At 39.3% G+C, this 27,702-nt stretch overlaps 3 protein-coding genes across 3 annotated transcripts in view; 1 reads left to right on the top strand and 2 right to left on the bottom strand.

The window, feature by feature from the left end:
• Positions 1-27,702, top strand: part of cenpp (centromere protein P) — a 62,695-nt gene that overhangs the window by 29,872 nt on the left and 5,121 nt on the right. The gene's annotated exons all lie outside the window — the stretch shown is intronic.
• On the bottom strand, positions 493-4,673 carry aspn (asporin (LRR class 1)). The gene is made up of 7 exons (XM_076156835.1): positions 4,439-4,673; positions 3,995-4,107; positions 3,154-3,370; positions 2,199-2,309; positions 1,974-2,067; positions 1,373-1,511; positions 493-696 (listed from the first exon to the last, which is right to left on the bottom strand). Exons 1-7 carry the CDS (start codon positions 4,671-4,673, stop codon positions 493-495), a joined length of 1,113 nt encoding a protein of 370 aa, XP_076012950.1.
• Positions 9,751-26,583, bottom strand: ecm2 (extracellular matrix protein 2, female organ and adipocyte specific). The gene is made up of 10 exons (XM_076156834.1): positions 26,454-26,583; positions 22,300-22,514; positions 20,856-21,567; positions 19,061-19,173; positions 15,762-15,897; positions 12,966-13,123; positions 12,109-12,248; positions 11,642-11,754; positions 10,812-11,025; positions 9,751-9,919 (listed from the first exon to the last, which is right to left on the bottom strand). Exons 1-10 carry the CDS (start codon positions 26,581-26,583, stop codon positions 9,751-9,753), a joined length of 2,100 nt encoding a protein of 699 aa, XP_076012949.1.

Raw genomic sequence — 27,702 nt, 5'->3', positions numbered from 1 at the left:
AGAGGTTTGACATATTCATAAACATGGTGAGGGAGTGGTCTGCTTTTATTGAAGACATAATAAATATAGCACCACAGGATTTGTGTAGATCTTTGATTCAGGGTTATCTGATTATTTCAGTAGACACTCATGCACTAATATTAAGTTGTTCATTAACACAAAGTCATTACTTTGAGCCGTTTTTGATTTGTTTACGACAATGTCACAATCTTAATCACTGTCACTGTCCATCCCAAAACCTGACTGTTAATATAAAGAGTAAATGTGTGTAAAAAGTACAAGATATGGTCATGAACCAAAACCAGTCATCCAATTATAAAAAGAGATTGTGTCCTACCCTGCTGGAAACACTGGCTTCTAACTTGAACTTGTGAAACATTGCATAATATGTTCCTAAGCACCAAAATCAGGAATGCGGTTTGGGGAATGTTTTAGTACTTGCTGTGGCAGCTTTTCTTGTCAGAGCTGTCTTAAACCCCCACTACCTACGTCCTACTTCCTCTTCCTGAAGTTTCCCAGCTGGACCCCTCTCCTTGTAGTCACACAGCGGAATGTCGCTGGTTGGATGTCCAAGTATTTCACAGGGTTAGCAAACAGGCTGATGCCCGTGTACAGGTCCTTCTTAACATTAAGCTGTGTGGGACAGAAGTCATTCACTCCCACTTTGCTGATTTTGTTTCCATGGAGGTAGATTCCCTGAAGAGGAAGACAGGATTGTTATTTTCCTCAGTGATATTTCTGCATTATTTAGACACAAGTGTGTGTGCGTGTGCGCATGCGTGTATGGTGGTGGTTTGAAGTTTGGTACGAATGGATACAGCTGGTTTACAGGTTTAGGATCACTCATGAGGTCATTATTATTATTAAGGTACGGACAGCATCTTGCCAGCTTATCTGACCCATATTCACCTCTCTTAGCTGAAAAGATCAAGCAAATCTTTCCTAATGATTTACACAGTCTGAGAAGTCAAAACAATGACGAGAACAATACTGTTCTTGTATCATCTTAAGAGCCCTGACAACGACAATTTGACGACAAACAGTGATATCTCAGGCCTAATGACCCACCTACTCACTAGAGATCCTCTGACAATTCATGCAGATCATCGATGTAGTGAGAACACTTTCAAATGTGAATCTTGAAATGACTTAATATCCAGATAATGCATGTCGATATAGAGATCAAAATGTAATTCAGTGTGTAAAATGGGCACCTTGTTTGGAGCAACTAGCAATGTATCCCAGTGCCATACCCAGTGCCATATGTTTTCCAGAGATAACACAGCTTTGTGTCTGGAATCTGATATAGGTAGGTTTTTAAACTATTTTTAACCTACTGATCAAATATTGATTGTTTCTATACTTCTCTTACCCGAAGGTTTCTCAGGGAGCTGAGGCCGGGTGGGACCTTTTTCAGACGGTTGTTTTCCAAGTGGATCTCACGGATATTAGGGATGCTGACAAAGCTGCCATTTTCCACAAACTTGATCTGGTTAAAACCTAGTCTGAGCCTGCAAAAACACAACAGCATTTTTCTCAGTGTTTGTGAATAAAACCCCAGAACATCTGTCTTCTTTTCAGAAATAATTACAGAGTTAGAGTTGAATCGACCTAGAGTTAAGGATGGATTCTATTCTTGGCATTCTTGGTAGAATTACACAGTCTGCGGCAGGTTCAATTTCTTCCGTTATCGCAGGATGTACATTCTCTGTCGGACCTTCTTCACAGTGATGTTAATGACTGCTGAGCCGTTGATGTCAAGGGATGTAATGATGAATAAGCCCTTTAACATGGTAATTTAGGATTAGCTGACACAATGTGCTATTTCAACACAGGAGTCATAGTCGGTAAAAATGGGTCTTTGTAAACCTATGTAGATATAACATTATATCTAACATTTACATGTATTAGTGAAAGTAGTCTTGAAATCTGAGAAATGACAGAATAATTAATGTAAAATATCTGGTTTTCACCTCTGCAGGGTTTTATATCTAATGAGGTCTTCAGTTTCCACCTTGGAGATCTTGTTGTAGTCCAGATTTAGCTCTGTGATGGAGGATGGAAGATCTGAAAGACACAGAACAGACCAAACATGAATAATAGAGCACATTCAACTTACTGTTGGGCATGTAATTGTCAACCAGTTTTCAGTCATGGGTTCTTATATCATAGAAATGACAATTTTATCATATATCAACCTTTTGGTACAGCTGTTAGTTTGGCCTCTGCCATGCCAACATACAGGGTCAACGCTCCATTAAAAGCTCCCAGTTCAATCCCACTGTTGGCCAGGGGGTTGGCACCCAACTCTGCAAGCAAAACACAAAACATTTTGTTAAAAAGCTGCAGTTAATATGTATCCTAAATTAGATTAATAGCCTACTATGAGATTTAGTTGTTGATCCTTGAGGAAGTGTTACATTGAACATACATCAGTGATACATGAATGGTTATGAGAGAAGATTAAATATTTCCATTTAAATAAACCAATAACCCAACTGAGAGGGCTTAGATATCAGATTAAGTGATCGCAATGATGAAATGTACCATTAGACTGACCCAGGTCTTTTTTGTGACAATCTATTTTGTTAATAACTTCCCTGAACATGCAAATGAGGAATTTCATTCGTTTATTTGAATAGGGACAGGTATGTAACATAAACTAATGCCACACACCACAGCATTTATAGCCTGAGCTAATTTTCAATGCATAGAGGGGCCTATACTAGGAAATACTAGGGCATGGTCAGGGAAAGTCTACATGTAGTGCAAGTGTCAAAATCTGAACAAAATCACTAAAAAACAATAGAACATAGAACCTTTATATTGACAAAATCTCCCCCACATTTGACAAATTCCTGTATGCACTCCTGGATTCAGATCAATATCAAATTTGCTGGGTTATTCTCTGGGCCATGTTGCACACTTTGGCCCCATTTTGTTGGTGGTTTTATTAGTCTATAGCAAACAAATCATCAGACTCCACCAAAAATATCACTCTGTATCATTCCAAGCAAACACCACTGCATCACATTTTTGATTGCTTCTTGCCTCAGGTATCAAAATTAACAGCCACAACGTTTAATTGCAAAGCGTCATTGGACACTGTTTTGCGGGAACAATGGCTTTTCTGAAAGCTTAAACGATACTTACCTAGCACATGGAGGTTCCTAAGGCCATTAAATGCGTTAGTCTGAATGCGGCTGATCCTGTTTTCGTGTAGTCTGAGCTCTAACAGGTTGCGAGGCAAGTTTGCAGGGATCTCCAACAGCAGGTTATAGGACAGATATAGCAGCCTGAGGTGGTCCGTGTTTCTTTGAAATGCCTTAGGGTGAATCTTGGAGATCTTGTTGTTAATGAGGACCAGGGCCTGTGCCAGAAATTTTGATGTTATTATGGATTCAGATCGAAATTTCAACAGGTACATAAAAGCAGTTACAAAATCAGCCTACTATCATCTTAAAAACATAGCAAGACTAAGAGGACTCGTGTCCAAAACAAGAACAACTTTGTTCACACCATTAGTACTAGTAGGTCAGACCATTGTTATGGTCTTTTTTCAGGTCTCTCTAATAAAGCAACTACCATCAGGACCTATGTACGTAGCTGATCTGGATCTACTTCCCTTTGTCTCTCTCTCTCCTCCTCTCTTAGCAGTGCTACGTTTACACCTGCTTCTCCCTTGAATTAAAAATTAAAATAAAAAAAAAAAGCGAAAATCCGTTGAAGTTTCCTCTCCAACTGTGGTCAAACAGCAATGAGAAATGAATTCAAAACTTCAGTGCAGCACCTTAGTAATAATGGAGTATTGCTCTTATGTCATTAATCAATCTTTAAACAAGATTCAGATTTTACAGTTCTTCAGATTAAAGGATGCAATTTACTGTATTTGCCTGTTTTAATGTTATTGTTGCTTACCCTCAGACATGGTTGTTTTCCTCCATTTCATGCAGTGGTGCTCATTAGATAAATTAGCTGTGAAGGTTTCTCTTACATAAAGCCTATTGAGGCCTTTGAGGTCATCCTCCTTGATCTCTGTGATGTCATTGTTTTGGAGCTCAAGCATCTGGGTTTCTTCTGGAATTTTTTCAGGAACAGAGATCAAACCTGTTCACAAAAAGACATGAAATTATATACCGGTCCTAGACCACAAGCCTTGAAAATCATGCTCAGGTTTTTCTTATTGAAACTCTCACACAATGAAACCTTATCACTCAGTGGGTAAACTTTTCAGCTGATATTGTCTCAGAAAGTTATTTTTCTTTTTTTTGGGAAATGGTTACTTGCATCAAAAAACATTTAAGAATAATACTTGGGTAGAATATGTATATGTTGATGAATGATCAGCTCATAATCTGCCGACATTATTTGATAAGATGTTGTAATCAAGCTTGATGAATGTAGCCCTGGTCATATTTTACATTATTTGTACACTGACCTTGGTCAGAGCACTGCATTACCCTGGGTGAGCAATGGCAACCAACTGGACAGTTCTCATCTTTATCATCATCGTCATCATAATCCTTTTCATCATCTTCATTGTCTTCATCGCTGTCATCACTTGACTCAGCCATCATAATGTCATACTTTTTAAGGGCATCCATGATGTTAACTTGCTGGTAAGGTGTTGCATTGCCTATCAACAGCAGGCAAAGCAGGAGGAACACCCTCATGGTTTTGGTGGGGGTACAAGTTGAGTCAACAACAAGGAAGATCCTGTCTGTAAGGAGGCATGTATGAGTTTGGTTAGCTCTTAAGCCGATTGAACAAAACTGGATCGGCTCGCGGACTAATTAAGTGAAGTTGGATAATTTCTCACGGCACACCGGTTGAAAAACACTGTTTTAGCCAATGGAAAGAGGACTAGTCTGTGATGACATTTCTACTACTACTAAATTACTTCTTCATAACAACCAGGTTAAATTATAGGTATAGCCGTACAAGTAAGCAACAATGCTTCCAACTGAATCCAATCTCAGGAGTTTGGCCTGTAAAGGCCTGGAAAGGCTATATTGACTACTTCAATGAAAAGAGTCACTGAGAGGTTCTAGGTTTCAGTACAGGCTCTGTATAGGTGAGCTAGGAATAAGCTCCTGCAGCCATTTCAAATGTTTCTGCAGTCATCTCATACTCACCAGCTCCATAAAATGCTGTACCAAGCTAAAGATTTTTCACAGTACAAATCACGCAGCCAACATACAGAACCTGTGATTATGTGGCTGCATGCTTCTGGTATTAGGGATGGGTTCCAAACCCTTCATTTGTGTCCACCCACAAAAATGTGTTCGTGGTCCAGCATCCTGCAGTGACAGCAATTCTTCCACACAGAGACAGGCCACGACATTTGGTTCCCTCCTCATGTGTGCTTGTCAGTAGAGACAATCCTGTAACTTTGATTTAATAACTTGTGAAAATTTGGAGATATCTATCCTGCTATTATATTTATTTTAGATTAAAAGGCCTTATACATTGAGTTAGCGCTCATCCGCCCATATTGGTTTTGTAAAGGGTTTTCCTTTAAATGTCTCACTTCTGCAGTTTGCACTACATAACAAATCCTAATCAGAGTGATACCAGTGTCTCCGTTCCCCTCACACCCTGGTTGCCTCCATCAGTATTCACAGGATTGATCTGGGTTTACCACTGTATACATTAGATTTGTTGTTACATTTCATCAAGACAATGGATGATTAATTCAATACCAAAATATCATGAGATGTAGCATGTTTTCTAAATGAGCCACGCCTAAACAACTTTGGCAGTCAAGTGTAGTAAAGCGGTAAGTTAACTATTTTTTGTCTGATAATGTTGTCAGGTGGTAATGGGTTGACCAATGGACGTGAATAGATCCAGGAAAATAATCATTTTGATTCCATGACGTACTGCTTAAAAGTGTCAATCCCAAAAGTGCAACCATCAGGCTGAGTGTAAGTTTTTGGCTGAGTATTGGATCAGGTTTTATGGGTATCTTTCTGTTTCGTTGCTGTAGCAACCTGCAACCTACAACCTTTTTGCGATCCAACTTTTAAAAGCTTTAAAAGACTAGTGTGCCATGAGTGATCGTCAGGTGTGCCCTGGGAAATTATCCAACTTCACTTATTTAGTCTGCGAGCCGATCCGGCCAACGAGTCAGTCTGCAAACGCAGCGCAAATTTCGAGGCGTGCACTCCCCCCCTCACTGACCCCTTGTTGCCTGAGTAGTGAATGTGCCGTAGTTTGGTTGCTGTAGCTTTTTTTTTTTTTAGCTTAATAATAATAACAATAATAATAATGATTGATCCAAGCTATTCCAAAAAGGTTCCCAGCATTTTGTGCTTGGAGCCATGAAACATTATTCATGAAAGCTCATTAAGTTATAAAAATGTACATTGAAATCACACCCAGTTCCCTTAAGTCACATCACATCGTAAAACACATTCATAGTAAAAATAAAATACATTTTTTCTCTGTGGAATATTTTAAAATCACATAAAACTGTAATTCTTTAAAGGTTTTGAGCAGAGTTCATGTTAGCTGATCTAATGTCTTGAAGATTGTGTAAAATCAAATGAAGAACTAAATAAAGAAGTATGGAAGAGGAAGAGTGTTAATTATTAATAAGTGGTGTGTGCCTTACTTCAGCTATGTATCCTGCACAGTCACGAGCAGCAGAAAGTCCAGGTGGATTCCTGCAAGTTCGACCCTCAGTCAGCGCATTCCCAGGGAAAGGAGCAGAATGAGACACCCCCAATGATGGAAGATCAATCGGTCAATGTGATCAACTTAGTTTCTGTAAAGAGCTCTGGTCTCTGATCTGTACATCTCAGACTAGAGCTGAAAAGGCGTTGTTAGACTTGTAGGCATGTGCTTTTCATCAGCAACTTTGAAGTAATGCCAGGATAATGAGGTTTAAACTCCTGAATGGTTAAGTCTTCATATGAAACAGTAGTAGGCTTCTCCTTACAGACATGCAGTCTTTTTGTCACTTTGAATATTTTACCTCTTTTGACTTAGTCCGACTGACTCAAACTTAAAGTATAGTGTAGCTGGAAAGAAAGAACAGTAAACAGAATAAGTAGGAACATCACAAGCCATTAATTAAATCATTTAAACCATAAATTAAATCATTGCAGGACTGTGGTAGTATGCAGAGAACGATAATGTTGAATGATTTACATGATTACTTGCACATGATACAAGTTATGGATGTTATTCACTCAAACTGTGGGCAGGTTGGACATGATCAAGTTTTTGAGTCAATTGATGTACACTCAAAAGACAGGTGGGAGATAATGTTTTAATCAACAATACCCTAAGTCAACATGATTTGACATTTGTTGTTGTAAATTGTTGCTGTGTACCTTACTGTAGCATTTTATAAGACACTACGTTATTGCCCATAGTTTTGCCTTTGAGGCAAAAATGAGAACTACTGTACTTCCCATTAAGAGAAAAAGCTAGCTCAGTCCCTCAGGGATACACGTTATATTATTATTAATTTTTCCAGTTGAGGCTGGTTATTTCTGCTGAGCCGAGCTGAAACAGAACTTTGAGGGACAGCGTATGGAAAAGCCAGACTGTCCAAGTATGCCCTGGTTTGGCAATCAGGCCAACCAAAACGGGAAAGTGTATGTGTTCTGGTTTCACTGCATCTTCTGAGAGGGGATGTCATATTTTCCAAAGAGCTGCTGAAATTATCTTCTCATCATTAGAAGGCAGTTGAGCTTCCTGGTATACAGCATGCTGACTAAATGTTTGGGACTTTTTCTCCAAAAAAATAACCATACCTGAAAAGGGCTTTCGACTTACGGTCCCAATAAATAGAGAGTAATGGCTAGGACGTATTATTATGTGTATTGATCATATTAAATTACATTGAATTACATTTGATATACAGTCTTAATCTTCAGACCAAGTTTGATCTTATGATACTGAGCATTTCCTACTACAAACCCGAGCTACTTATTATGAACACAGTGATAAAGCTGGCCATCTATTGGTACACCACTTAAAACGACAATCCACCTCCCGCCTGATACCCAAAATCTGTTCTGACGCTAACTCCACAACAACTGACCCCGTGGAGATGTACACCACATATAAATCATTTTACTCCTCCCTTTACAAGTCCGAATTCCCTTCAGATACCACAAGATGAATCTTTTCCTTGCTAATCTCAAAATCCCAAACATCAAAGCCAACAATGAGACAGCTCTGGATTCTTCACTTTCGTACAGAATTACACACCTCGATCAGAGCTCTGCAATCTAATAAAGCTCTAGGCCCCAACAGGTTTCCTATAGAGTTCTTCATTCATTATTTAACTTGCACCTCTACTCCTATCGATGTTTAATGAATCCCTAGAGAAAGGCTCACTTCCTCCCACTCTAAGCTTCAATAGCTCTTCTCCTCAAAAAAGGCAAAGAACCTACCCCTTGCAGCTCATATAGACCTCTGTCCCTGTTAAATGCAGATGATTGCTCATTGCTTGGAAAGGGTTTTGCCTACTATTATTTCGAAGGAACAAAACAGCTTCATTAAGGGTCAGCAACTGTTTTTCAACACTCGCACCCTCAATATTATTCACTCCACTCAATCTGAAATCTCACCAGAGATTGTTATTTCCCTGGATGCTGAAAAAGCCTTTGGTAGATAGATGATCAATTTGGCTTCTGAAACAAGTGTGAGATTATTAAACTCATCACCACAGGCCAGTGTCTGTACAAATGATATCCGTTCAGAATACACACACTGCAGCAGGGGACCTGCCAGGGATGCCCTTTATCGCTACTCCTCTTTGTTCTGGCCATTGAGCCACTGGCCATTTCTTGCAGTCATCCACTCTTTTTAAAGACGTTATTTGTGATGGTGTCGAATATGGACTATCACTGTACTCAGCTGATTTGTTACTTCGTGCTTGGACCCTTAATAATGATAATCCAAGCAAAAACAATAGGGTTCCAGCTCTTTGATGCTTGAACCCTAAAACAAAGTAGGTATAATAACATTGTCAGTGCACTGTAACTAATTAATCAAAGGAGTAAGAATCAGACCGGATAAGCCTGTTTGAAAGGTGTGTTTAGATTGTTTTTGTTAAGTATTTTTATTGAAGATAGCGCTGAAGACATAACAATGAGCATGATTATTAAACATATTGGGGACATTTTTTATACGTTATACACAATAGTTTTTTTTTTTAAAACAATACAAGTTCTAATAATTACTGAAATGTTGCAATTACATAACACTTCATATTTCTGCAATTAAAAGTGCCAATACAATTTCTGTAAGCACATCTTACTAGCTCATATATTGAGGATTTAATGTTCAAAATGGGGACAGCCTTGTTTTTTTTCCTAAAATGCAATTGACATTTTAAAATCATAGAACAGTTTCCTTTTATGCTTCTTGTCCTAATATTCTGAAAATATTAAATCTGTACGTAAGGTTTTATAATTCGCACAAAAATGTCAATTCATCCAGTCATTCCATTGAAATGTAACTTTTCCTATCTGCCATGAACAGAACTACTATAGCAAAACACACACATCAGCAGGGAAAGCAAATGTTAGAAATTACATCAGCTCCATCAATCATCTGTACAATGAAATCAGTTTTTACATTGTGATGTCGTTTAATTGGTTAATTGGTTGCCAAATTTGTGTGGGGTGGCTATTTTAAAATAAGAACTCACTCAGAAATTTCTTGGGATTGAATTTCTGTCCTAAATTTCTTAACATTTATGTGGATGTTAGGCTTAGCACTCTTTTGTTACTTGCTTCTCTGGGGGTTTAAGACTACACTGGAAGGGGAGTGCACACAGGAGAAGGATGTTGGTGAGATCTTTTCAGGATCAATGTAGTTGTTCTCAATCTGTAGAGTCACTAATGTGGAGTCGCCACTTTGATCAGGGTTGCAGATACCATCATCAGGGATGCTTCTGGAAGACATTACATCAGGATATGCTTAGACGTGCCGACTGCTCTTTTCAGTCACATCACAAATGCAGCTACAGATTTACACATCACATTTACATCACCTTACCATTTACACATCACATTTACACATCTACACATTCTACACATTCTACACATTTAAGAGAGTTAAGTTGATGACAAAATATATATAGCACTCTAATATATAGCACTCTAATTCCATTTAACATCTAGTCTTCCTGTAAATGAAAGTAAAATGTATTATTGTGTTTTATTGGCATCTCGGTTACACTGCCTTGGTTAACATTTGCAATAATTAACATGTCACACTCATGCTTGTATTGATGAACTTAAAATCTGTTCTATACCACAGAAACAGCATTCTTTGAACAAAGTAAACATTTTATGTATTTAAATTAAATCCATGTAAAAATATCTGTAAAATGTGTCAAAATACATCTATATTATCTACAGCTTCATTGAATAACAATGCATTTTCCATACTGCAAGGCATGCTGTTTGAGGTGGTGGAAAATATGTTTTCAGTCTTAAATCCAAACCATCCCCATATCACAGAGTATATGTTTTTCCTCAGGTACTGGAGTCTGTCTCTTGCTGCATCAGTCAGGCTGTTGTTGTCTTTTATCACTGGTTTGGTGTTTAATTTAGCTTTATGTAACACAGCACAAAAGATGACAGAAAGGCACTGGTCTGGCCAGGTAAATCAGACCTGGCCAGACCAGTGCCTGACAGTATCTGACTGTCCCCTTTGTTCAAGCAGTTGGGTAATTTTTCAGTTCTTGTGTGGATAGGTGGCTGCTCTAATATACTTTTCTTATATAACTTATTGTTATATTTCAAGAAAAGGGAATATTGTTGGTGATGTCTGCATCATACCTGATCATGTTATTGTTAAGTCTGAGGAAGTGCAGGTTGGTCATCTCATTGATGCCAGATGGCACGGTGACCAGGTGGTTGTGGTCCATACACAGCTCTATCATGGAGTGATATGTGCCAAAGAATGACTCGGGTTCAATTCCCTCCCCATCGAGTTTGTTATAGGATAGGTACAGGTACTCTAATCCAGGCTCCATGTGCGCAAAGACATAACCTAAATTTGAAGAATAAAGAGTGTAATTATGGATGAAAATTATACATATTTCCAATATAGGCAGTCCCCCAAGTTACGAAAGCATTCTGTTTTTAAAATCTTTGAGCCATATTTGCATGTAAGTCGGAACAGTTACGTACGGTAGACATCTAGCGGCAATTAGTCAAACACAATGCGCACAACAGGGTTTACCTGTTATGGTACCTTCAAGTCGGCAAACCTGAAAGCAAACCAAAGCTGAAAACCTGTAGTGTTTTGATTGTAATTCATGTGTCTGCAAAGTAGTCTGCCTGGTCACTCAATAAAGTCACTCAAAGTAACTAAAAATTTTTCATAATAATATGTGTTTGTGACTTGGGGACTGCCTTCACCCCTGGTCATTGAACGTTTTTCAACTTTGGATGGTGAAATCCAACCAGCATGAATTGTTTTGTGAAATTCTATTCTTGATTGAAAAATTCTCTAGCTCGATTATTATTACTGCCATCAATAGAACTTGGGACCTAATTGAAGCATCACAGTCAAGATAAGTTTGATAAAGTCTTCCAGATATATTGGCCATCAATAAAACCCTCCCACCAGACCAGATCAGATTTAATAGCTCTGTTCCACCTACTTGGTATCCTTTCTATGTTGTTTCCCACCAGTACCAAGTGAACCAAGGATCTGGGCAGAAAGGAGGGAACCAGGTGAAGATCATTGTGGGATAGGTCAACTGACTCCAAATTCCTAGACACAATTAGGAAGTGGTATTAAGGGGCAGTCAAATGAAACAAAGTATACTTTCAGTTGAAATTGCATTGGCAACAATCATGTAGCTTTACAACCATCAGGTTACAAGGCTGTGTTGTTTTATTATGGTCTATGGAGGATAATTGGCCACTACAAAAAATAGGCTGGATATGCAGGTTCATTCAAGTAACTCAATCATGCCCACCACCCCACACCCTCAAAAATGTGAAAACATGCATTAATCTACTAGTTTCCATTTTATTGATTGTTGTGTTTAGCTCTGATTGTTTACGCTAAAAAGTGTATTATGCATTCTATAATGTAACTTGAATCAAATGATGAGAGACAGACCTGTGGTTTATCCAGGCCATTGGTGCGATTCTGGTCTCATCAAGCCTGTTGTGTCTGAGAGAAACCACATTGAGGCTGTCGGTCTGATTGAAAACTGTCTCTGAGATTTCTTCGATTAGGTTGTTCTCCAGGTACAATTCCTGGAAGACATAGAAATTTAACAGAATGGTTTTTATCCTCTGGCTCAGATTGTGAGTATACAGTATCCTGTACCTTGCCCTGCCAAATATCAGTTTTATTGCTAACCTCGGATCTGTAGGTTTGGTTTGGTTCAAAAGTTTCAGTCTGTAAGACAGTCTGATTTCTCCAGGATGTGCAACTAGGAGCAAATCAATATGTATTTCTATCACGGGGAGGCAGTGGCTCAGTGGGTAGAGCTTCCACTTGGGAACCGGAGGGTTGCCGGTTCGAGCCCCTGCCGAGGCGCCCCTGAGCAAGGCACCAAACCCTCAATTGCTCCCCCTCTGCGAAGGGTGGTAATGTAATGTAAGTCGCTTTGGATAAAAGCGTCTGCCAAGTGATCGTAATCACACTCTATATTTAAAGCACACAGGTAGTTCTGGATCTACTCATGACCCCTGCTGGAGTGTATGTCATGCAGGGAAAATTGACTAAAGTCTGAACTGCGACATGAATTACTTCCTCCAATATGCTCAGAAGCATGAATGATGTAGGAAACATGAACTTGTTCATTTACATAATCTGTCAGGAAAGTGTCAAAACTGTTAAAAGCATTGTGGATCAGAGTTAATATGCCAATGCCTGGTTAAACTTTGCAATATATACGCTGATTCAAAGATATTATGATATATCATTTCATTATTATTAGAGGCATGTAAACAGAGATTAAGTCATACCAATAGTGTACTGGGAAGGCCTTGTGGTACAGTGCGTAAGTGGTTTCTGCCCAATCTAAGGTAGGAAAGCTGCGTGACATGGGTGAAGGCCATGGGATCTATGTTACCCTCACTTAGCAGATTTCCCTCTAACTCCAGGATCATTAGGCTCTTCAAATCTGGAAAAACAAATATACCAAATAATTGACATTGCATTATTCAAAATGCCTTTAAGTGTCACATTAACATAAACAGCAATAACCTCCAACAAACTTCATTGGTTTGAAATGTTTAAACAATTTGCCTTACATTTGTCAGTGAAGGATACGTTTGGATAAGGAGTGATGCAGATTTCTGCAAATTGATTTAGAAAGTCCACCAGTAATGAAGCAAAGTTTACATGAACTCTTTGTTTTGTAAGTGTTAAAATGACATACCTGAAAAGTTTTTGAATTTTTTAAAAACTATTTAGTTCTTAGTGTAAATCAGGGGTCTCCAACGCATACGTAGCAAGCTACCAGTAGCTCCCTACCAGTAGCTCCCTACCCGTTTCTGAGTAGCTCGCTAAAGGTTCAAAGAATACATACATTTGATAACACGTCACTTGGTAAACCGGTTTAAATTTCTATCCAATCAAATTCACAGACATCCCATCCCCTTCTGTCACAAAATGATTACAAACCAATCAGCTGCCAGTCCAACAAATGACGCTGCTGTCAAGTTTGATTACGTTGGTGACACCGTAACATGAGGAGATGTTAGCAGGCTAGCAAGCACACACCGGAATTGACAATGACAACGGAAAATAGCCCCAATAAAAGGCACAAAATATACTATTTCATGAGGTGTGCGTGCGCGTGTGTCTCATTTGCGGTGCGAGCTCGTCTGTCGAGCACACAGCAACTTTTCATGGGACTTTCCGGCTGCTAGCAGGCTACAAATAGAGAAGGTAAAGGAGCTCTAAAGCGGATACACTCCAGCAGACACCAGACACTTTCACTCTCTCATCTCACTAACATCAGAACAGACTGAATGCATATGAAGTACAGATGAGATTGGAAATACTGACACTGAACATGTATACAGAAAAAAACAGAATTTGCTGAATTTAAGTGCTTTTTGATACAAAATTTGAGTGTTGGATATCAACATTTTGCAAATGTTCACACTAAAGACGCTTATTCAGCTGGTTTCAGTGGAGAATCAGCCATGTGGATAAATGTTACTAATAATGTAAAACATGAGTCGCTCTCGGACACTTTTATTTTGTCAAATTAGCTCTCAGAGGAAAAAAAGAACAAAACGTCTTTTACAACTATCATGGAAGAACAACTGCACTTAACTATTTTTGGTAACTCCATGTTAAGAGAAGATCAAGATCAAGAGGGACTGTAAATGCATACATATAGCTACATTGGAATTCTCGGACACTTTTATTTTGTCAAATTAGCTCTCAGAGGAAAAAAAAGAACAAAACCTCTTTTACAACTATCATAAAAGAACAACTGCACTTAACTATTTTTTGTAACTCCATGTTAGGTACATTGGAATTCTTGCACGTCACTTGTCACCTCAGCCAGTAAAAAAGACAAAGTCATCAATCCCACACACATCAACAACAACAAAACAAAAAGATGCAAAAAATTACTTTTGTGAACTAGTCTCTAGATTTTGAACACATCTAAGTAGTATCAATAAATTCTTTGAAGTGTCGTCTGAAATAATTTGCAAAAGCCGCCCCTGGCCCAATTACGGAAACCGGTGTCACGGCAAAGGTGGCAGATACCACTCTAGCTTCCAGGAGAAAGTTCAACATGCTGGTTTATCTCACTGCGTAAAAAAAAAGACTGCTGATAATTTAGATTCCAACTATTTGATCCTGATTAAGATACATCAATAGTTCTACTTTTAGAATAGGAATTCCAAAGTTTCAATTCTCTGTTTAAATAGGGGGAATCCGGGATTAATTGATCATTAATTTGGCATCAAAGACACACTCTTAATTTAAACTAAGGCTAGATTATTTGTTCATACAGGGCGTAACTAAGGAGTTATAGCGGGCCATAAACATAGCACAAAAAGTAGGGAAATCAGTGTTTGGTACATTACTTCTTTGTTGTTACAATGCTTCTTGGCAATATACTGTATCTTGACCATTGAAAAGCCTGTTTATTTCCTTTTTAAATGGTGCCACATTTGTGAGGAACATGCATTTGTGGGATGAGCAGCAGAGCTGAGTATGTAGGCTGCGCCCATGAAAAAAATCCTCTCTGCAAACAGCTTTTTTTTGCTGTTGACTCTTGTTTGGTGTTGTATGGTGGGTTGGATGATTGAAGTTTGATGAAAAAAGACATATTGGCAGTTTAACAATTTATTAATTTAACAAACAGGAGTCTCACTAGTGTATGGAAGAACCATACACAGCCACAACAGCTTCAATCAACTTCGGGCACAGACTCAAGGATCGAGGCTGAAGCAGGTCCATGTGGTGGACACTGTGTGCTGTCTGAGTTTGCTTCTTGGTGAAAACATTGTGGCCCTGGGGCTGCTCACTTTTTGTTCTGGGTTGTAATTGGGGTGCATGGACCCCAGTATATTTGCTTTGCAAACCTAGTTATTATCTCGTGTCACGTCTTTTTTAGTCAGACTCAGGTGGAGCAGGCCATAAGTCATGTGGATATGCTTAAAGTAACAGTGTGGAGGAAGAAACCAATGGCTCAACATATGATTTTGTATAAGAGCCACAAAGTTAAGATTTGCTATTGGTGTTCCAAATAATATGGTGTCCCTTACTATTGTGTGATGGGATAGCCGTACCTTGGAAGCTGCTTTTATTGATGCCTCTTATTCTGTTCTCACTGATCTTTAACTCCTGCAGGGTGGAGGGCAGGTCAGAGGGCACAGTCTCTAGAAGGTTCCCATCCAGGTACAGTCGCCTCAGCATCTTCAGACCCTGTCAGAAACACAATTTCTTACTGCAAAGTATTAGATTGTACTGTGTAAAAGTCAACCATAGACAGACTGTTAAAAAAACAAGAATCTCTAAAAAAACATTACCTTATTTTACTTTGTAAATTGGTCTAGAAATAGGGTAATTCAAAAAGCAGGGGATTTGTGATTAGGGACAAATTGTATCATGCAGCCATTCACATTTTAGTGTTTGCTCTGAAAGAGGCAATACTACTGTGTGTACCTTACTAGCATGTCAGGTATTCAAAAATTAAGCTGTTTAGTTTTTTTAAAATGCTCTATATATAAAGTGCCTTGAGATAACCTTTGTAGAGATCTGGGCTATATATAAATATAAATATATATTAATTTAATTAATTAATTTTGAAAACTGATACACCTTTTTTTTTTTTGATGGCTGCAACACATGACAAAAAGGTTGGAACAGGGGCATGTTTACCGCTGTGTTACATGAGCTTCCTTTTAACAGTACTCAGCAATCCTTTTGGCACTGAAGACAGTAATTGTTATAATTTTGAAAGTGGATTTTATTTCCTATTGTTGATCTTAGACTGCCACTACTCAACAGTCTGGGATCCTATTTTGATCTTCATAATGCAACACACATTTTCTGTGGGAGACCGGTCTGGACTGCAGGCAGTTCAGTCCTGTGCCTGCACTCTTATTTTACTATGAAGGCACACTGTTGTTATATGTTCAAAATGTTGCTTGCCATTGTCTTGCTGGAAAAAGCAGGGATGTCCCTGAAAAAGACAACATCTGGATGGCAGCACATATTACTCCAAAATGCATATGTACTTTTAGTATTAAACACATCCCCATACCATGACAAATGTTGGCTTTGTCATTTTTTGGCTGACAATGGTTTTGCAAAGTATTCCCAAGCCCATGAAGTGACATCCATCACAAAAGCCTTGCCTGTTTTACAGTGCTGTCTGAGGGCTCAACGAGTGCGTGCATTCACTTGTTTCTTTCTTAAAACACTTTAAGCACAGAAATTTCTCTGGTGTTCTCCGAATCTTTGAATGATATTATGAATACTGTTATCAGCAGTTGAAATCACTATTTTTCTTGCATCATGTGTTTAGAAATGTTCTTGCTAAACTGTTTGTGCACATTTTCATCCTTGCTAATAAATGACCAAGCCTCTAATGGATGCTCATTTTATACCCTATCATGATGTCTATCATTGCCCCTGTCCCAACATTTTCAGAATGTGTTGCAGACATCCAATTGTTGAATTGTCCAAATGTTTACAAAGAAAGTTAATCAGTTTAAATAGGAATTATTTTATTCATCAGGAGTGGAAGTAGGCTGCTATAGTCCGGTATGCTGTACCACTTAAAGTTTCAATGTGTCTGCAGCTACAGTGCTGTGAAAAAGTATTTGCCCCCTTACAGATTTATTCTGTTTTTGCACATTTGTCACACTTAAATGTTTCAGATTATCAAAAAAAATACAAAAAGCACTTTTTAAATGATGATTTAAGTTATTAATGGAAAAAAGCTATCCAAAAATGAAATGTTGAAAAAGTATGTGAAGTAAAAAAAAAAATGAATTGCCCCCTAAACCTAATACCTGGTTGTACCCTTGGTGGCAACAACAACTGCAATTGGGATTACTGGCAAGGAGTCTTTTACATCGCCGTGGAGGTTTTAGAGCATGAACAGCCTGTTTAAGGTCATGCCACAGCATCTCAACTAGAATTTAAGTCCTTTGACTTTGACTAGGCCACTCCAAAACCTTAATTTTGTTGTTTTTGAGCCACTCTGATGTGAACTTGCTGGTGTGCTTCGGATCATTGTCCTGCTGCATAACCCAAGTGGGCTTGAGCTTAAGGTCACAAACTGATGGCCGGACATTCTTCTTTAAGATTTTCTGGTACAGAGCAAAATTCATGGTTCCATCAATTATGGCAAGTCATCTAGGTCCTGAAGCAGCAAAGCAGCCCCAGACCATCACACTACCACCACCATGTTTTACTGTCGGTATGATGTCTCGTTAGTCCACAGAATATTTGGGGAGCATCAAGATATTTTTTGGCAAGTGCGAGACAGGCCTTTGTGTTCTTTTTGGTCAGCAGTGGTTTTCGCCTTGGATCTGTCCCATGGTTACCATTTTTGCCCTTTCTCTTTCTTATTGTTGAATCATGTACACTGACCTTAACTGAGGCAAGTGAGGCCTGTAGGGCTTGTTGTTCTGGGTTCTTTTGTGACCTCCTGGATGAGTCGTTGGTGCGCTCTTGGGGTATGGGGGCATGATGTGTTGCTTTTTGAGATCTTTTAGCCTACTTCATGTTGTCAGACAGTTTCTATTTAAGTTATCTCTTGATTCTACATGTCTGGTTGTAATCAGGCCTGGGTGTGGATAGTGAAATTGAACTAAACTTTCCCAAAAATTTGGGAACTCACAGTTAATTTATGATTTAACAAAGGGGGGCAATTAGGTTGGTTTGGATAGCTTTTTTTCCGTCAATAAAGGAAATCATCATTTAAAAACTGCTTTTTGTATTGACTCATGTTATCTTTATCTTATGTTACAATTTGTTTGATAATCTGAAACATTTAAGTGTGACAAAAAAGCAAAAACAGAAGACATCTGTAAGGGGGCTTACTTACTTTTTCACTGCACTGTATATAGCTCCAACATGACATATACAGCAGAGGAGAGACTAGTATAAATTGTTTCACTGTTGGCAAATTTATTTATTTCAAATTTCTTCTTATTTAAAACATTTTGATTTAAAAAGTTTTGTCAAGTTATTCTGTGGCACACAAGTAAACTTCCATTCAGATTCTTAATGGCATGTCACTGCCACTTGACCAGCAGTCTGGAGGGAAATGGAAGTGGGCATTGGTTGAAAGTCTGTCACGTGTATTACTGTGACATATAGATGTGACATACATCTGTTTTTGTCGATATTGATCAAGAGTCTTGAGGCTTTTCATAAATAAAATGTATTATTAGGATTTCACTTTGAAATAATGCATATTAGTAAAAGCAGCTCCTCCTTGTTTGGCTGCATACTGAAAATCATCTTGTGTATTTCAAGCACTTCAACTACACAATATCATCCAGTCTATCATCACAATATCATCATCAGGAAGAATGTCTGCAGCTTTAGTACAGTATGTTAATTATCTTACACCGAATGTTTTAGCAATGCCAGTGGAGGTGAGTTTGTTCTTTTTCAGATTGATCCACTCCAGGTTGGGGATGCCATTGAAGGCTTCTGCTGGGATGCTGCTGATATTATTACCTGCAGGTCATAAAAGACAGTTTAGTGTTTGAATACTAAGAGAAAGAACCTTGTGTCAATTTACATTTACTCTCAGGTCATTGCTATGAGATGGGATTTCTCTGAATTTAATAACTAGTTTGTTATTACACTGAACATGTCTTACTTTTTGCGTGATGGCGTGTTGTATGAATGCAATACCCAACATACAAATGAGTATTATTTGGCGGCAAAACAAAGAGCAATATGTAAGGGAGAGGCATGTACAATTGAAAAGATGAAGGTTCTTTTGAAATTAAGCAGTGCATTCCCAGAATTGTCTGTGATGTTGCATACATATACTGTATAATTGTTGTAATATGATTCTTCCAACTGTCCAGCAGCAAGGAACTTGCAAACAGGGGAAATTATCTCAGCCCAATTCACTTATTTTAAGTAACTGGTTAAGACATTACTATGATGATTATATTTAGATTTTATCACGATTATTTATTATTATTTTTCGTCGATTTGCTTCTTGTAGGCAATGTAGTCTCACCTACAATGGAGCTAGAAGTGTGTAAAGATTATATATTTTGTGTAACTTTGCTGGGGTTAATGCACAAGTTATTGTCAAGGTGCAATTACAGCTGTCCTGCAGCTTCCCTGAGTCACTCAGACAACCTGTTGTTTAACTTGTTAACAATAATTTTACAAGACATTGCCATGTTATTTTCCACCCCTTGCCTCTGCATGTTTTAATTAGGTTGACTAACTGACAGGTCTGTACTTGTTGGAGACACAATGCTGTTCTGTGTCTGAAGGTTAAGACGGTTTTATTACAGCCTCACAAGAGCAAGACCTTCAAACTAGGAGTGGCTAATAGCTTCAGATTGATATGTCACATTATTTTGACATCACATAATAAGAATTGTAATTATTCATTAGATTTGTAGAGTTACCAGTTTTCACCTGTACAGTCATCATCATTTTGACAAATTGTTAAATGTAAAACTTCTGCTCTCATTGCAAATATTTTTTTCTACATGTTAAAATGAGTTGAGCTGCAGTGACAGGCAGCCCTTCAGGATCAATCACTTCTTAATGGCATGCCATTGGAAAGTGAAATGGAAGTGGGCATTAGTTGAAAGTCTGTCACGGTAGTGTTTTACTGTGACATATAGGCAAGATTGCACAAAAGTGGAACACCCTCAAAGGGACAATGTTCAAGTTCACTACATAAATGCCAATTTACATGCTGTCAAAGAACAATGGCAATGACTCTTTGTCTTCCTCCCTACCTTTCTAAGCCAATTTAAAAGTGTTCTCGTCTCTCTCTCTCTCTCTCTCTCTCTCTCTCTCTCTCTCTCTCTCTCTCTCTCTCTCTCTCTCTCTCTCTCTCTCTCTCTCTCAACCCAACCAGTTAAGACAGATGGCTGCCTACCTTTAGCCTGATTCTGCTTGAGGTTTCGTCCCGTTAAAGGGGAGTTTTTCCTTGCCAGAGTCTCCCTGTGCTTGCTCATGGGGGAATGTTGGGTCTAATTATAGAGTGCAGTCTAGACCTGGTCCTGTTCTATGTGAAAAGTGCCTTGGGGTAACTTTTGGTGTGTTTTGGTGCAATATACATAGAGTTGAAATTGAATTAAATTGTTCCAAAATGCCACGTGTGTATTCTCTGAGCCAGAATGTTCTCTGTGCTGGTAGGAGCGTCAGTGTTCACTCACCCTCCAGATTGAGAGACTTGAGCTTGGGGATTGCCAGAGGAGGGAAGTAATTGAGTTGAGCATTTTCACATGCCACAGTGACATCAGAGATGTCACATCCTGGAGGCAGACCTGCTCTGTTATGTAGCAACACTTCCTTCTTATCCTGTGGCTCCTCCAGCTCATCCTCTTTGGTAGCCGGTCTTGGGATTGGGACAGGGAGGAGGTCAGGTTTTTCTGGGACATTACCAGTCATCTGAAACACATCTCCTCTCAGCCACACTACCTCTTCTCCCTCCACCCGCTCCTCCTCCTCTTCCTCCAAAGCCATTACATTTTTTCCCAGAATCTCCTCCTGCCTCCTTCTCTCCTCCTCTACCCTCATTTCATTTTCCCTTGCCTGTCTCTCAAAATCCTCTTGTGTACTCCTCTCTTCCTCCTTTCTCCTCCTCTGCTCTTGCTCCTCCATTTGCCTTCTCCACTTTTCATCTTCTCTCTCTACCTCTAGCCTCAGTGCCTCTTCTTCCTCCCTCCTCCTGTCCTCCACCAGTTTCCTCTGTATCTCTGCCTTCTCTTTCCTCTCCTTTCTTCTCTTCCTCCTTGTCCCATCCTTCCTCCTCAGCAGCTCCTCCTTATGGCGTTCCTCTTCCTCTCTCCAGAGGATACGCTGGATCCCCTCCTGGGTCAGTGGATTGAAGGACTCACTGGGGTCATTGGGAACTGGGGAATCACCAAAATTAAAAGGCTGAGGTTGGGGGTGGTTGTAGGATGATGCAGGACAGTGTTGTTTTGAATGAGGGAAGAAAGGGGGTGACCGTGTGAAGCACATTAAGGATGAAAGGGGACAGAAAGATTTGAAGACAAAAAGATAGGATGGAGGCAGACAGACAAGGAAAGAAAGCAGAGGGAATTGTGTAAGTAGCCCAAAAACTCCATGAAACATGGAATTAGTGTATGTGCAAAAGTAAGTGAACCCTTTTTTTTTGTAGCTTGTGGCACCTCCTTTTGCACTTTACTTCCACCAAACATCTTCTGTAATCACTAACCAGTCTCTTGCATCTTCTTTTGGGGATTTGTCCCCACTCCTTGCAAAACTCAGCCAGTTGAGAGAGGTTGGAGGGACATTACATTACAATCATTTGGCAGACACTTTTATCCAAAGCGACTTACATTACATTACCACCCTTCGCAGAGGGGGGAGCAATTGAGGGTAATTGAGGGTACTAATACTGATAAAATAAGACAATCATGATAAAACAACAGAAAAACTGCTCACATACTTTCAAGCAGCACTGTAGATTGAAGGGCGTACGGGCAGACAGACAGGAGGTACACAGACAGATGGTGTTAGTGCTACAGACAGACAGGAGGCACACAGACAGAGATGGTGTTAGCATGTTTACATAGCCTTTAGTGTATGTATATCAGCACCTTATGAATGAAATCCTTAAAAAATGTTTGTGGTCATATAGTCAGATGATGTGGTTTTACCTGGCTCCATGCAGATTGGGCAGCACTTCCTGGCAGGGGTGAATGGCAAGTGGCATGGTAGTGTGGGACAGGTGATCTCTTCACATACCACCCGACTTCCGGTACAGAGACAAGTCACACAGGGCTTTGGAGACCACACTGCTTGGTCAAACATGGTCAGACCTTGGTACACACATCGGCCCTGCTTACCTGGAAACGACAGATAAATATTTCCACAAAACCATAATTTATCGATAGGACTGCACTGAAGCAGGAATTGCTGGCTCTCAAATTGAATCTGACAGAGAGATCGAATCTGCAGTGTTGTCTAAGCATCCTGGTGGCGCCAATGTTCATTTTCTCTCCAGGATAAATTTGCCACTTGCTGGAATAAGTCTAGTTTTAGTATAGTGTTTCTTTTTTTGTTTTTCTAATCAAATATTTAAATGAAAGTTATGTTGTCTTGTCGTACGCAGAGAAAATGCTGTTTGCTGGACTTACTCCAGCAAGTTCAACATTATGCTGGAGAGGAAACGGAGTGCCACTACACCATGCTTTAACATATTCATGGGTAATTTTCATTATTTCATTCCATCAAAAATGACAAGTTCACAAATAGGCAGGACTTGAGCTGTGTGTGACCCAAATCCAGACAGAAAATGCTTGCAACCTTGCAACCCATTTCACCCATTCACACTGGTAGCTAGAAAATCTCCTACCTGTGACAAATGAGCCTCATGTGATGAACACGATGAAGCACGGCACAGTTTCAAGATTTGAAATGATCCAACCTTTGGGTCACATTGCACTGCACTGCATAGCCACTGTCATCAGCCTGCACCCGCAGATCTTGCTACTGTGATTGCTGCGTCCATGGAGTTAAATGAAATGCTGCCCAGCCTTTACTTAGGTTTCAGAAAGCAATCATTTGTAGCCTTTCCTATCCTCTTCCCACAAGTCCTCCTTTCAACATCAGACAAAACAAGACCGACTGGCATTGAGTCAGTAGAAAAAACTGCAAACTAGTCATACAGACACAAGAATTCCTTTGTGTCTATTTTATGTCTCTACTGTGTCATTTATTCTTTCAGATGGTATGCTTCCTGTCATTTCTGCAAGAACACAGGTAGTTAGAGGATCAAGTTTTAAATACTGTCTGATTTTGTTTCTTTTTACTGTCTTTTGTGAAGACAGAGGACACACAGGTCTCCCTCTCCTCTCCACTGGAGAACAGCTACTTGAGAGCTTTTCTTTCCATCGAAAATATTGTCTCACTATTAGGACATTTCTTGACTCTACACGAAGGGAGCAATGACACTGCACCATTATTTTTCAACATCTGTTGCAGATGTGAGAGAAGTGCACCACTTAATGTAGCAGCACACAATATTGTGTTCTGATCAGACGCGGACAGTAACGGAGTACATTTACTTGAGTACTGTACTTAATAACACTTTTTAGGGATCTGTACTTTACTCCAGTATCATGTTGGGGGAGTACTTGTGACTTTTACTCAAGTACATTTCAAAGGCAAATATTGTACTTTTTACCACGCTACATTTCTATCCATAACCATAAGTACTCGTTACGTTTTCTAAAAAGAATTAAAAATAAAAAAGCGGGGAAACCCTGTGGATTCAGTATTTTGTTGTTTGTGTGATTCGATTGTACAGGTGCCACTGACGGGGACAGCCCATCAGCAATCCGGAGAATGTCAGAAAATATTACGGGGACTTTTACCTTCTGTAAAACGGTTCGGAAAAACGACCTCAGATAATACTAGTCCCGAGCGAATATGACTCTGTAAAAACGTGTGTAGGTAGTCAGTCATGTCCTGTTTAAACTTAGTTTTCACTGTTTCTCTTTCATGGAGGCACTTTAAGAAGCCCTCGGTATCGTTGGCAGTCGAAATATATTAGCCCGGGGCAAAACCAAAGTGTTCTGGATATACGAACACCGATAAAAAAAAGAAAGAAAGAAACTTATCAGAGGCCGAGACTTTACCACCACTGTTGATGGGTAATATTTGTCTTCATTAATTATTATCAACTTGTCACACATAGGCTTAGGAATACTGTGTGTGTGTGTGTGCGGGTGTGCGTGCACGCGTGTTGTCACACATACACACAAATGAGCTGCATTTTCTTTTTTCTTCTTGCATATAAACCCATTCATTCAAGCACGATTTTATTTTCAGAATTTGTTACATTCTTTAAGGTATTAACATTAAAGATTCCATAAAAACTCCATCCAGGAGGTTTCTATAGGTAAAGGTAAGCACTGTGGCAGTTATAAAACAGTATTTAGAAAATGTACTCTTGGTACTTGAGTACTTTTAAAAACAAGTACTTCAGTACTTTTACTTAAGTAAACATCTGACTGTAGTACTTGTACTTGAGTAAAATTTAACAAGCAGTATCTGTACTTTTACTTAAGTAATGAAGCTGTGTACTCCGTCTGCCTCTGGTTCTGATGCCCCACTGGAAGAGTAGTGCTAGCTTATTTCTCATTGTATAATGCCAGTAATAACTTTGTAAATCAAAGTAATAGTTCAGAACGAACTAAGGGGCAATTTACTACAAAATCGCTTTTTACCATTTATTTACTATTGAGCAGCCCTGAGGTTTTGCACCTGCAGAAAAGTGGCATTCCTTATGTCTACAATTATGAAGCCTGCAGACTGATCAAAATATATAAAAGTTGCACCTTCATATTCTGTCACAAAAAAGTTTGTGAAACTAACATACCTCTAGCATCAGACTCGCTAGTTCCCAACCTTGCTTTGGTGTAGGACCACCCTGCTGCCAGTGTTGTGTTCCCTCTCTCTTTAAGGTCTGTTCAGGTCGGTTGCTATTTTAGATTAGGTTTAACTATTCCCAATACATTTATTTAAAGTATTTATTGCTTTCAGGTCAACTTTCTACAGGTCTGTTTTGGGTCTAGACCCAGGTATAACGATACCAATAATTTTCTTTCCTTTGCATTTTCTGAATGCAACGTTATGATCTGTCATGACATTATTGTGCTTTGAAAACATGCATGCTGATTGTGAGTTTTCATTGGATCTTAGAGATTAGAGGAAAATGTCCTGAAGATGCAAACTAAGCACATGAACTGTGGGTCCATTTCAGAAAAATGCCTGTGCCATCATAGGCACGATTGAGGTCTTACCCCATTGGTGCAGTCCTGAACATAGCAATCCACGTCACAAAGTAACTACTATCACAGGATATATCCAATGTTTATTTAATTAATTTCATTCATTCATTTATTTGCAGTTTATAGCTCCAAATCACCACAAAAGTTATCTCAAGGCCCTTTTCACATGCATTTTAAGAGACCAAACCCCCATGAGCAAGTACTTGATGACATCGACAGGGAAAAACTGCCCTTTTATGGGGAGAACTTCCCCTTTGCGGGAAAACTCCCCTTTTTACGGGAAAAACTCCCCTTTCACGGTAAGAAACCTCAGGCAGGGCTGTATGTATTTCCCCTCGGGGATCAAAATAAATAAATCACCTTTACCTTTATGTGGGCGGCCATCTGCCTTGGCCGGTTGGTTAGTTTTATATGTAATTATCATGGTTTAAGAGATCGGGTATAAATTACAGAGAAGGAAGTGACTCCTCCAGTTACACATTGTTGTTACAACACATACACACACCTGTGGACATTTTCCACATTTTTTTTATATTCCCTTTTTTTAAGGTATTGAAGGTTATTAACTGCATTTCTGTGGGATTTTAGATGTAAAAACCATTTGAAGAACACTGAAAACCTGAAACACTGAAAAATGTATTCTGGACCTCGGTGACCTCAGCTAGCTACAGCCATGTGTTGAAGGCAGCACATCTTCACATCATTCAAAGCAGTGTATGGTTTTCCACATTCTATCTTGCTTAGACACAGCAAGCCTGGCTGATTTGTTTGTGAATGCCGTCAAGAATATCCTGATTGGCAAGTGCATTGGTCATCCGTCAAAAACCCACAACCTTGCCTTTTCTGCTAACAGAAAAATAAATCTAACATGCTGAAAATGTGATGCCAGACCTGTCTCAGAGATCAAAGTGAGATTTAATGCTGGCTGAGACAACAAACAGCTACATTCCCCAAAGTGTTTGAGTGTTCTTATAAGATGCATATTCCTACCATGTCTGGCCCGCTTCCTCTTCCTCTGTCGTATGTCATCCTGGTTGCGAGGTCTGTTCCTGTCGTGGGCATCCAGGGTGGTCAGGACCATCAGCAGCCACAGGCTGGCCAGCGTCGACCTCCACCTCATCTCCTTTAGAGCAGCACACAGATTAACAGCAACAAATTCAAACACATTGAACCACAAATATCTACATTAGTCAAAAGTTCAAATAGAAATTAACTTTTCCAAAGGTTTCCATTTATTCAGAAGCAAACAGACAGACTGAGAAGCAAGACAGACCTGCAGTGGCTTCTCAGACAAAAAGAGCTGCTGCTGCTGCTGCTGCTCCTGGTCCTCATGTACCTATACAGGGGCCATAATGGCAGGTCCTGCGTGTGTGTGTTGCGTGTGTGTGTGTGTGTGTGTGTGTGTGTGTGTATGTGTGTGTGTGTGTGTGTGTGTGTGTGTGTGTGTGTGTGTGCACGTATGTGTGTGCGCGCGCACGTGTGTGCGCGCAAGCGTGTGTAATGACTACTGTATTGCCAGCAGTCCTGTCATTATCAAGGCAAAGATCTGAAGCTAACACACACCTTTATACACCTGATAGTTTGCTTTGTGTGAATAATGTGTGAATGATTTTGTATTTTCTGGTGTGAGAAACTGTGGAGGAGCCATATGAGAAGCTAAGCCCTGTTTTTAAATTACATCAACAAAAAAATCAGTATTGAGACATTTTAGAATTCTCAGGTCAAATCAGGTCAACAAGACAAGATCACCAACATTAAATAAGCTATATAAATATGTAATACATTTATGATCAGGTGCTTTCACATAACGCAGGAATACTTTGAAATACCTGAAAACTAATTGAGTGGAAAAGGGGACATGAGTGGAAAATGAGATTATTATTATAATTAAATGTAGTATTGTTGCTGTTCTGTCTTCAGCAATCTCACTCCTCTTCTGTGGCAATGATAAATCAGTTCTTCTGTGTATTTGAAGGAATATCCATTCGTAGCCTAGCGGGATTTCTGGAGATTGGTTGGTTTTGAATGGAATCTGTCTACAGACACAACAATCGGCCAGTGAACACGCAGGCAGTTCTCCCTGGACTGGAGAGAGGGAGGAGGGAGGAGAGAAACAGTGGAAAATGTTCAGTTTCAGTTCCAAGTTTATTTGTCATTTGCACAGTAAAACAAAGGGTCATTCTGTACATTGAAATTCTTTGTGACTTGGCAACAACAGCATATTGAAATTTTGCAATTT

This window comes from Genypterus blacodes, unplaced genomic scaffold (assembly GCF_046128005.1).
Source record: "Genypterus blacodes isolate CSIRO-AG114 ecotype Tasmania unplaced genomic scaffold, CSIRO-AGI_Gbla_v1 ptg000070l_1, whole genome shotgun sequence".
NCBI classification, from domain to species: Eukaryota; Metazoa; Chordata; class Actinopteri; order Ophidiiformes; family Ophidiidae; genus Genypterus; species Genypterus blacodes.
This window is presented reverse-complemented; position numbering and strand designations above follow the sequence as displayed.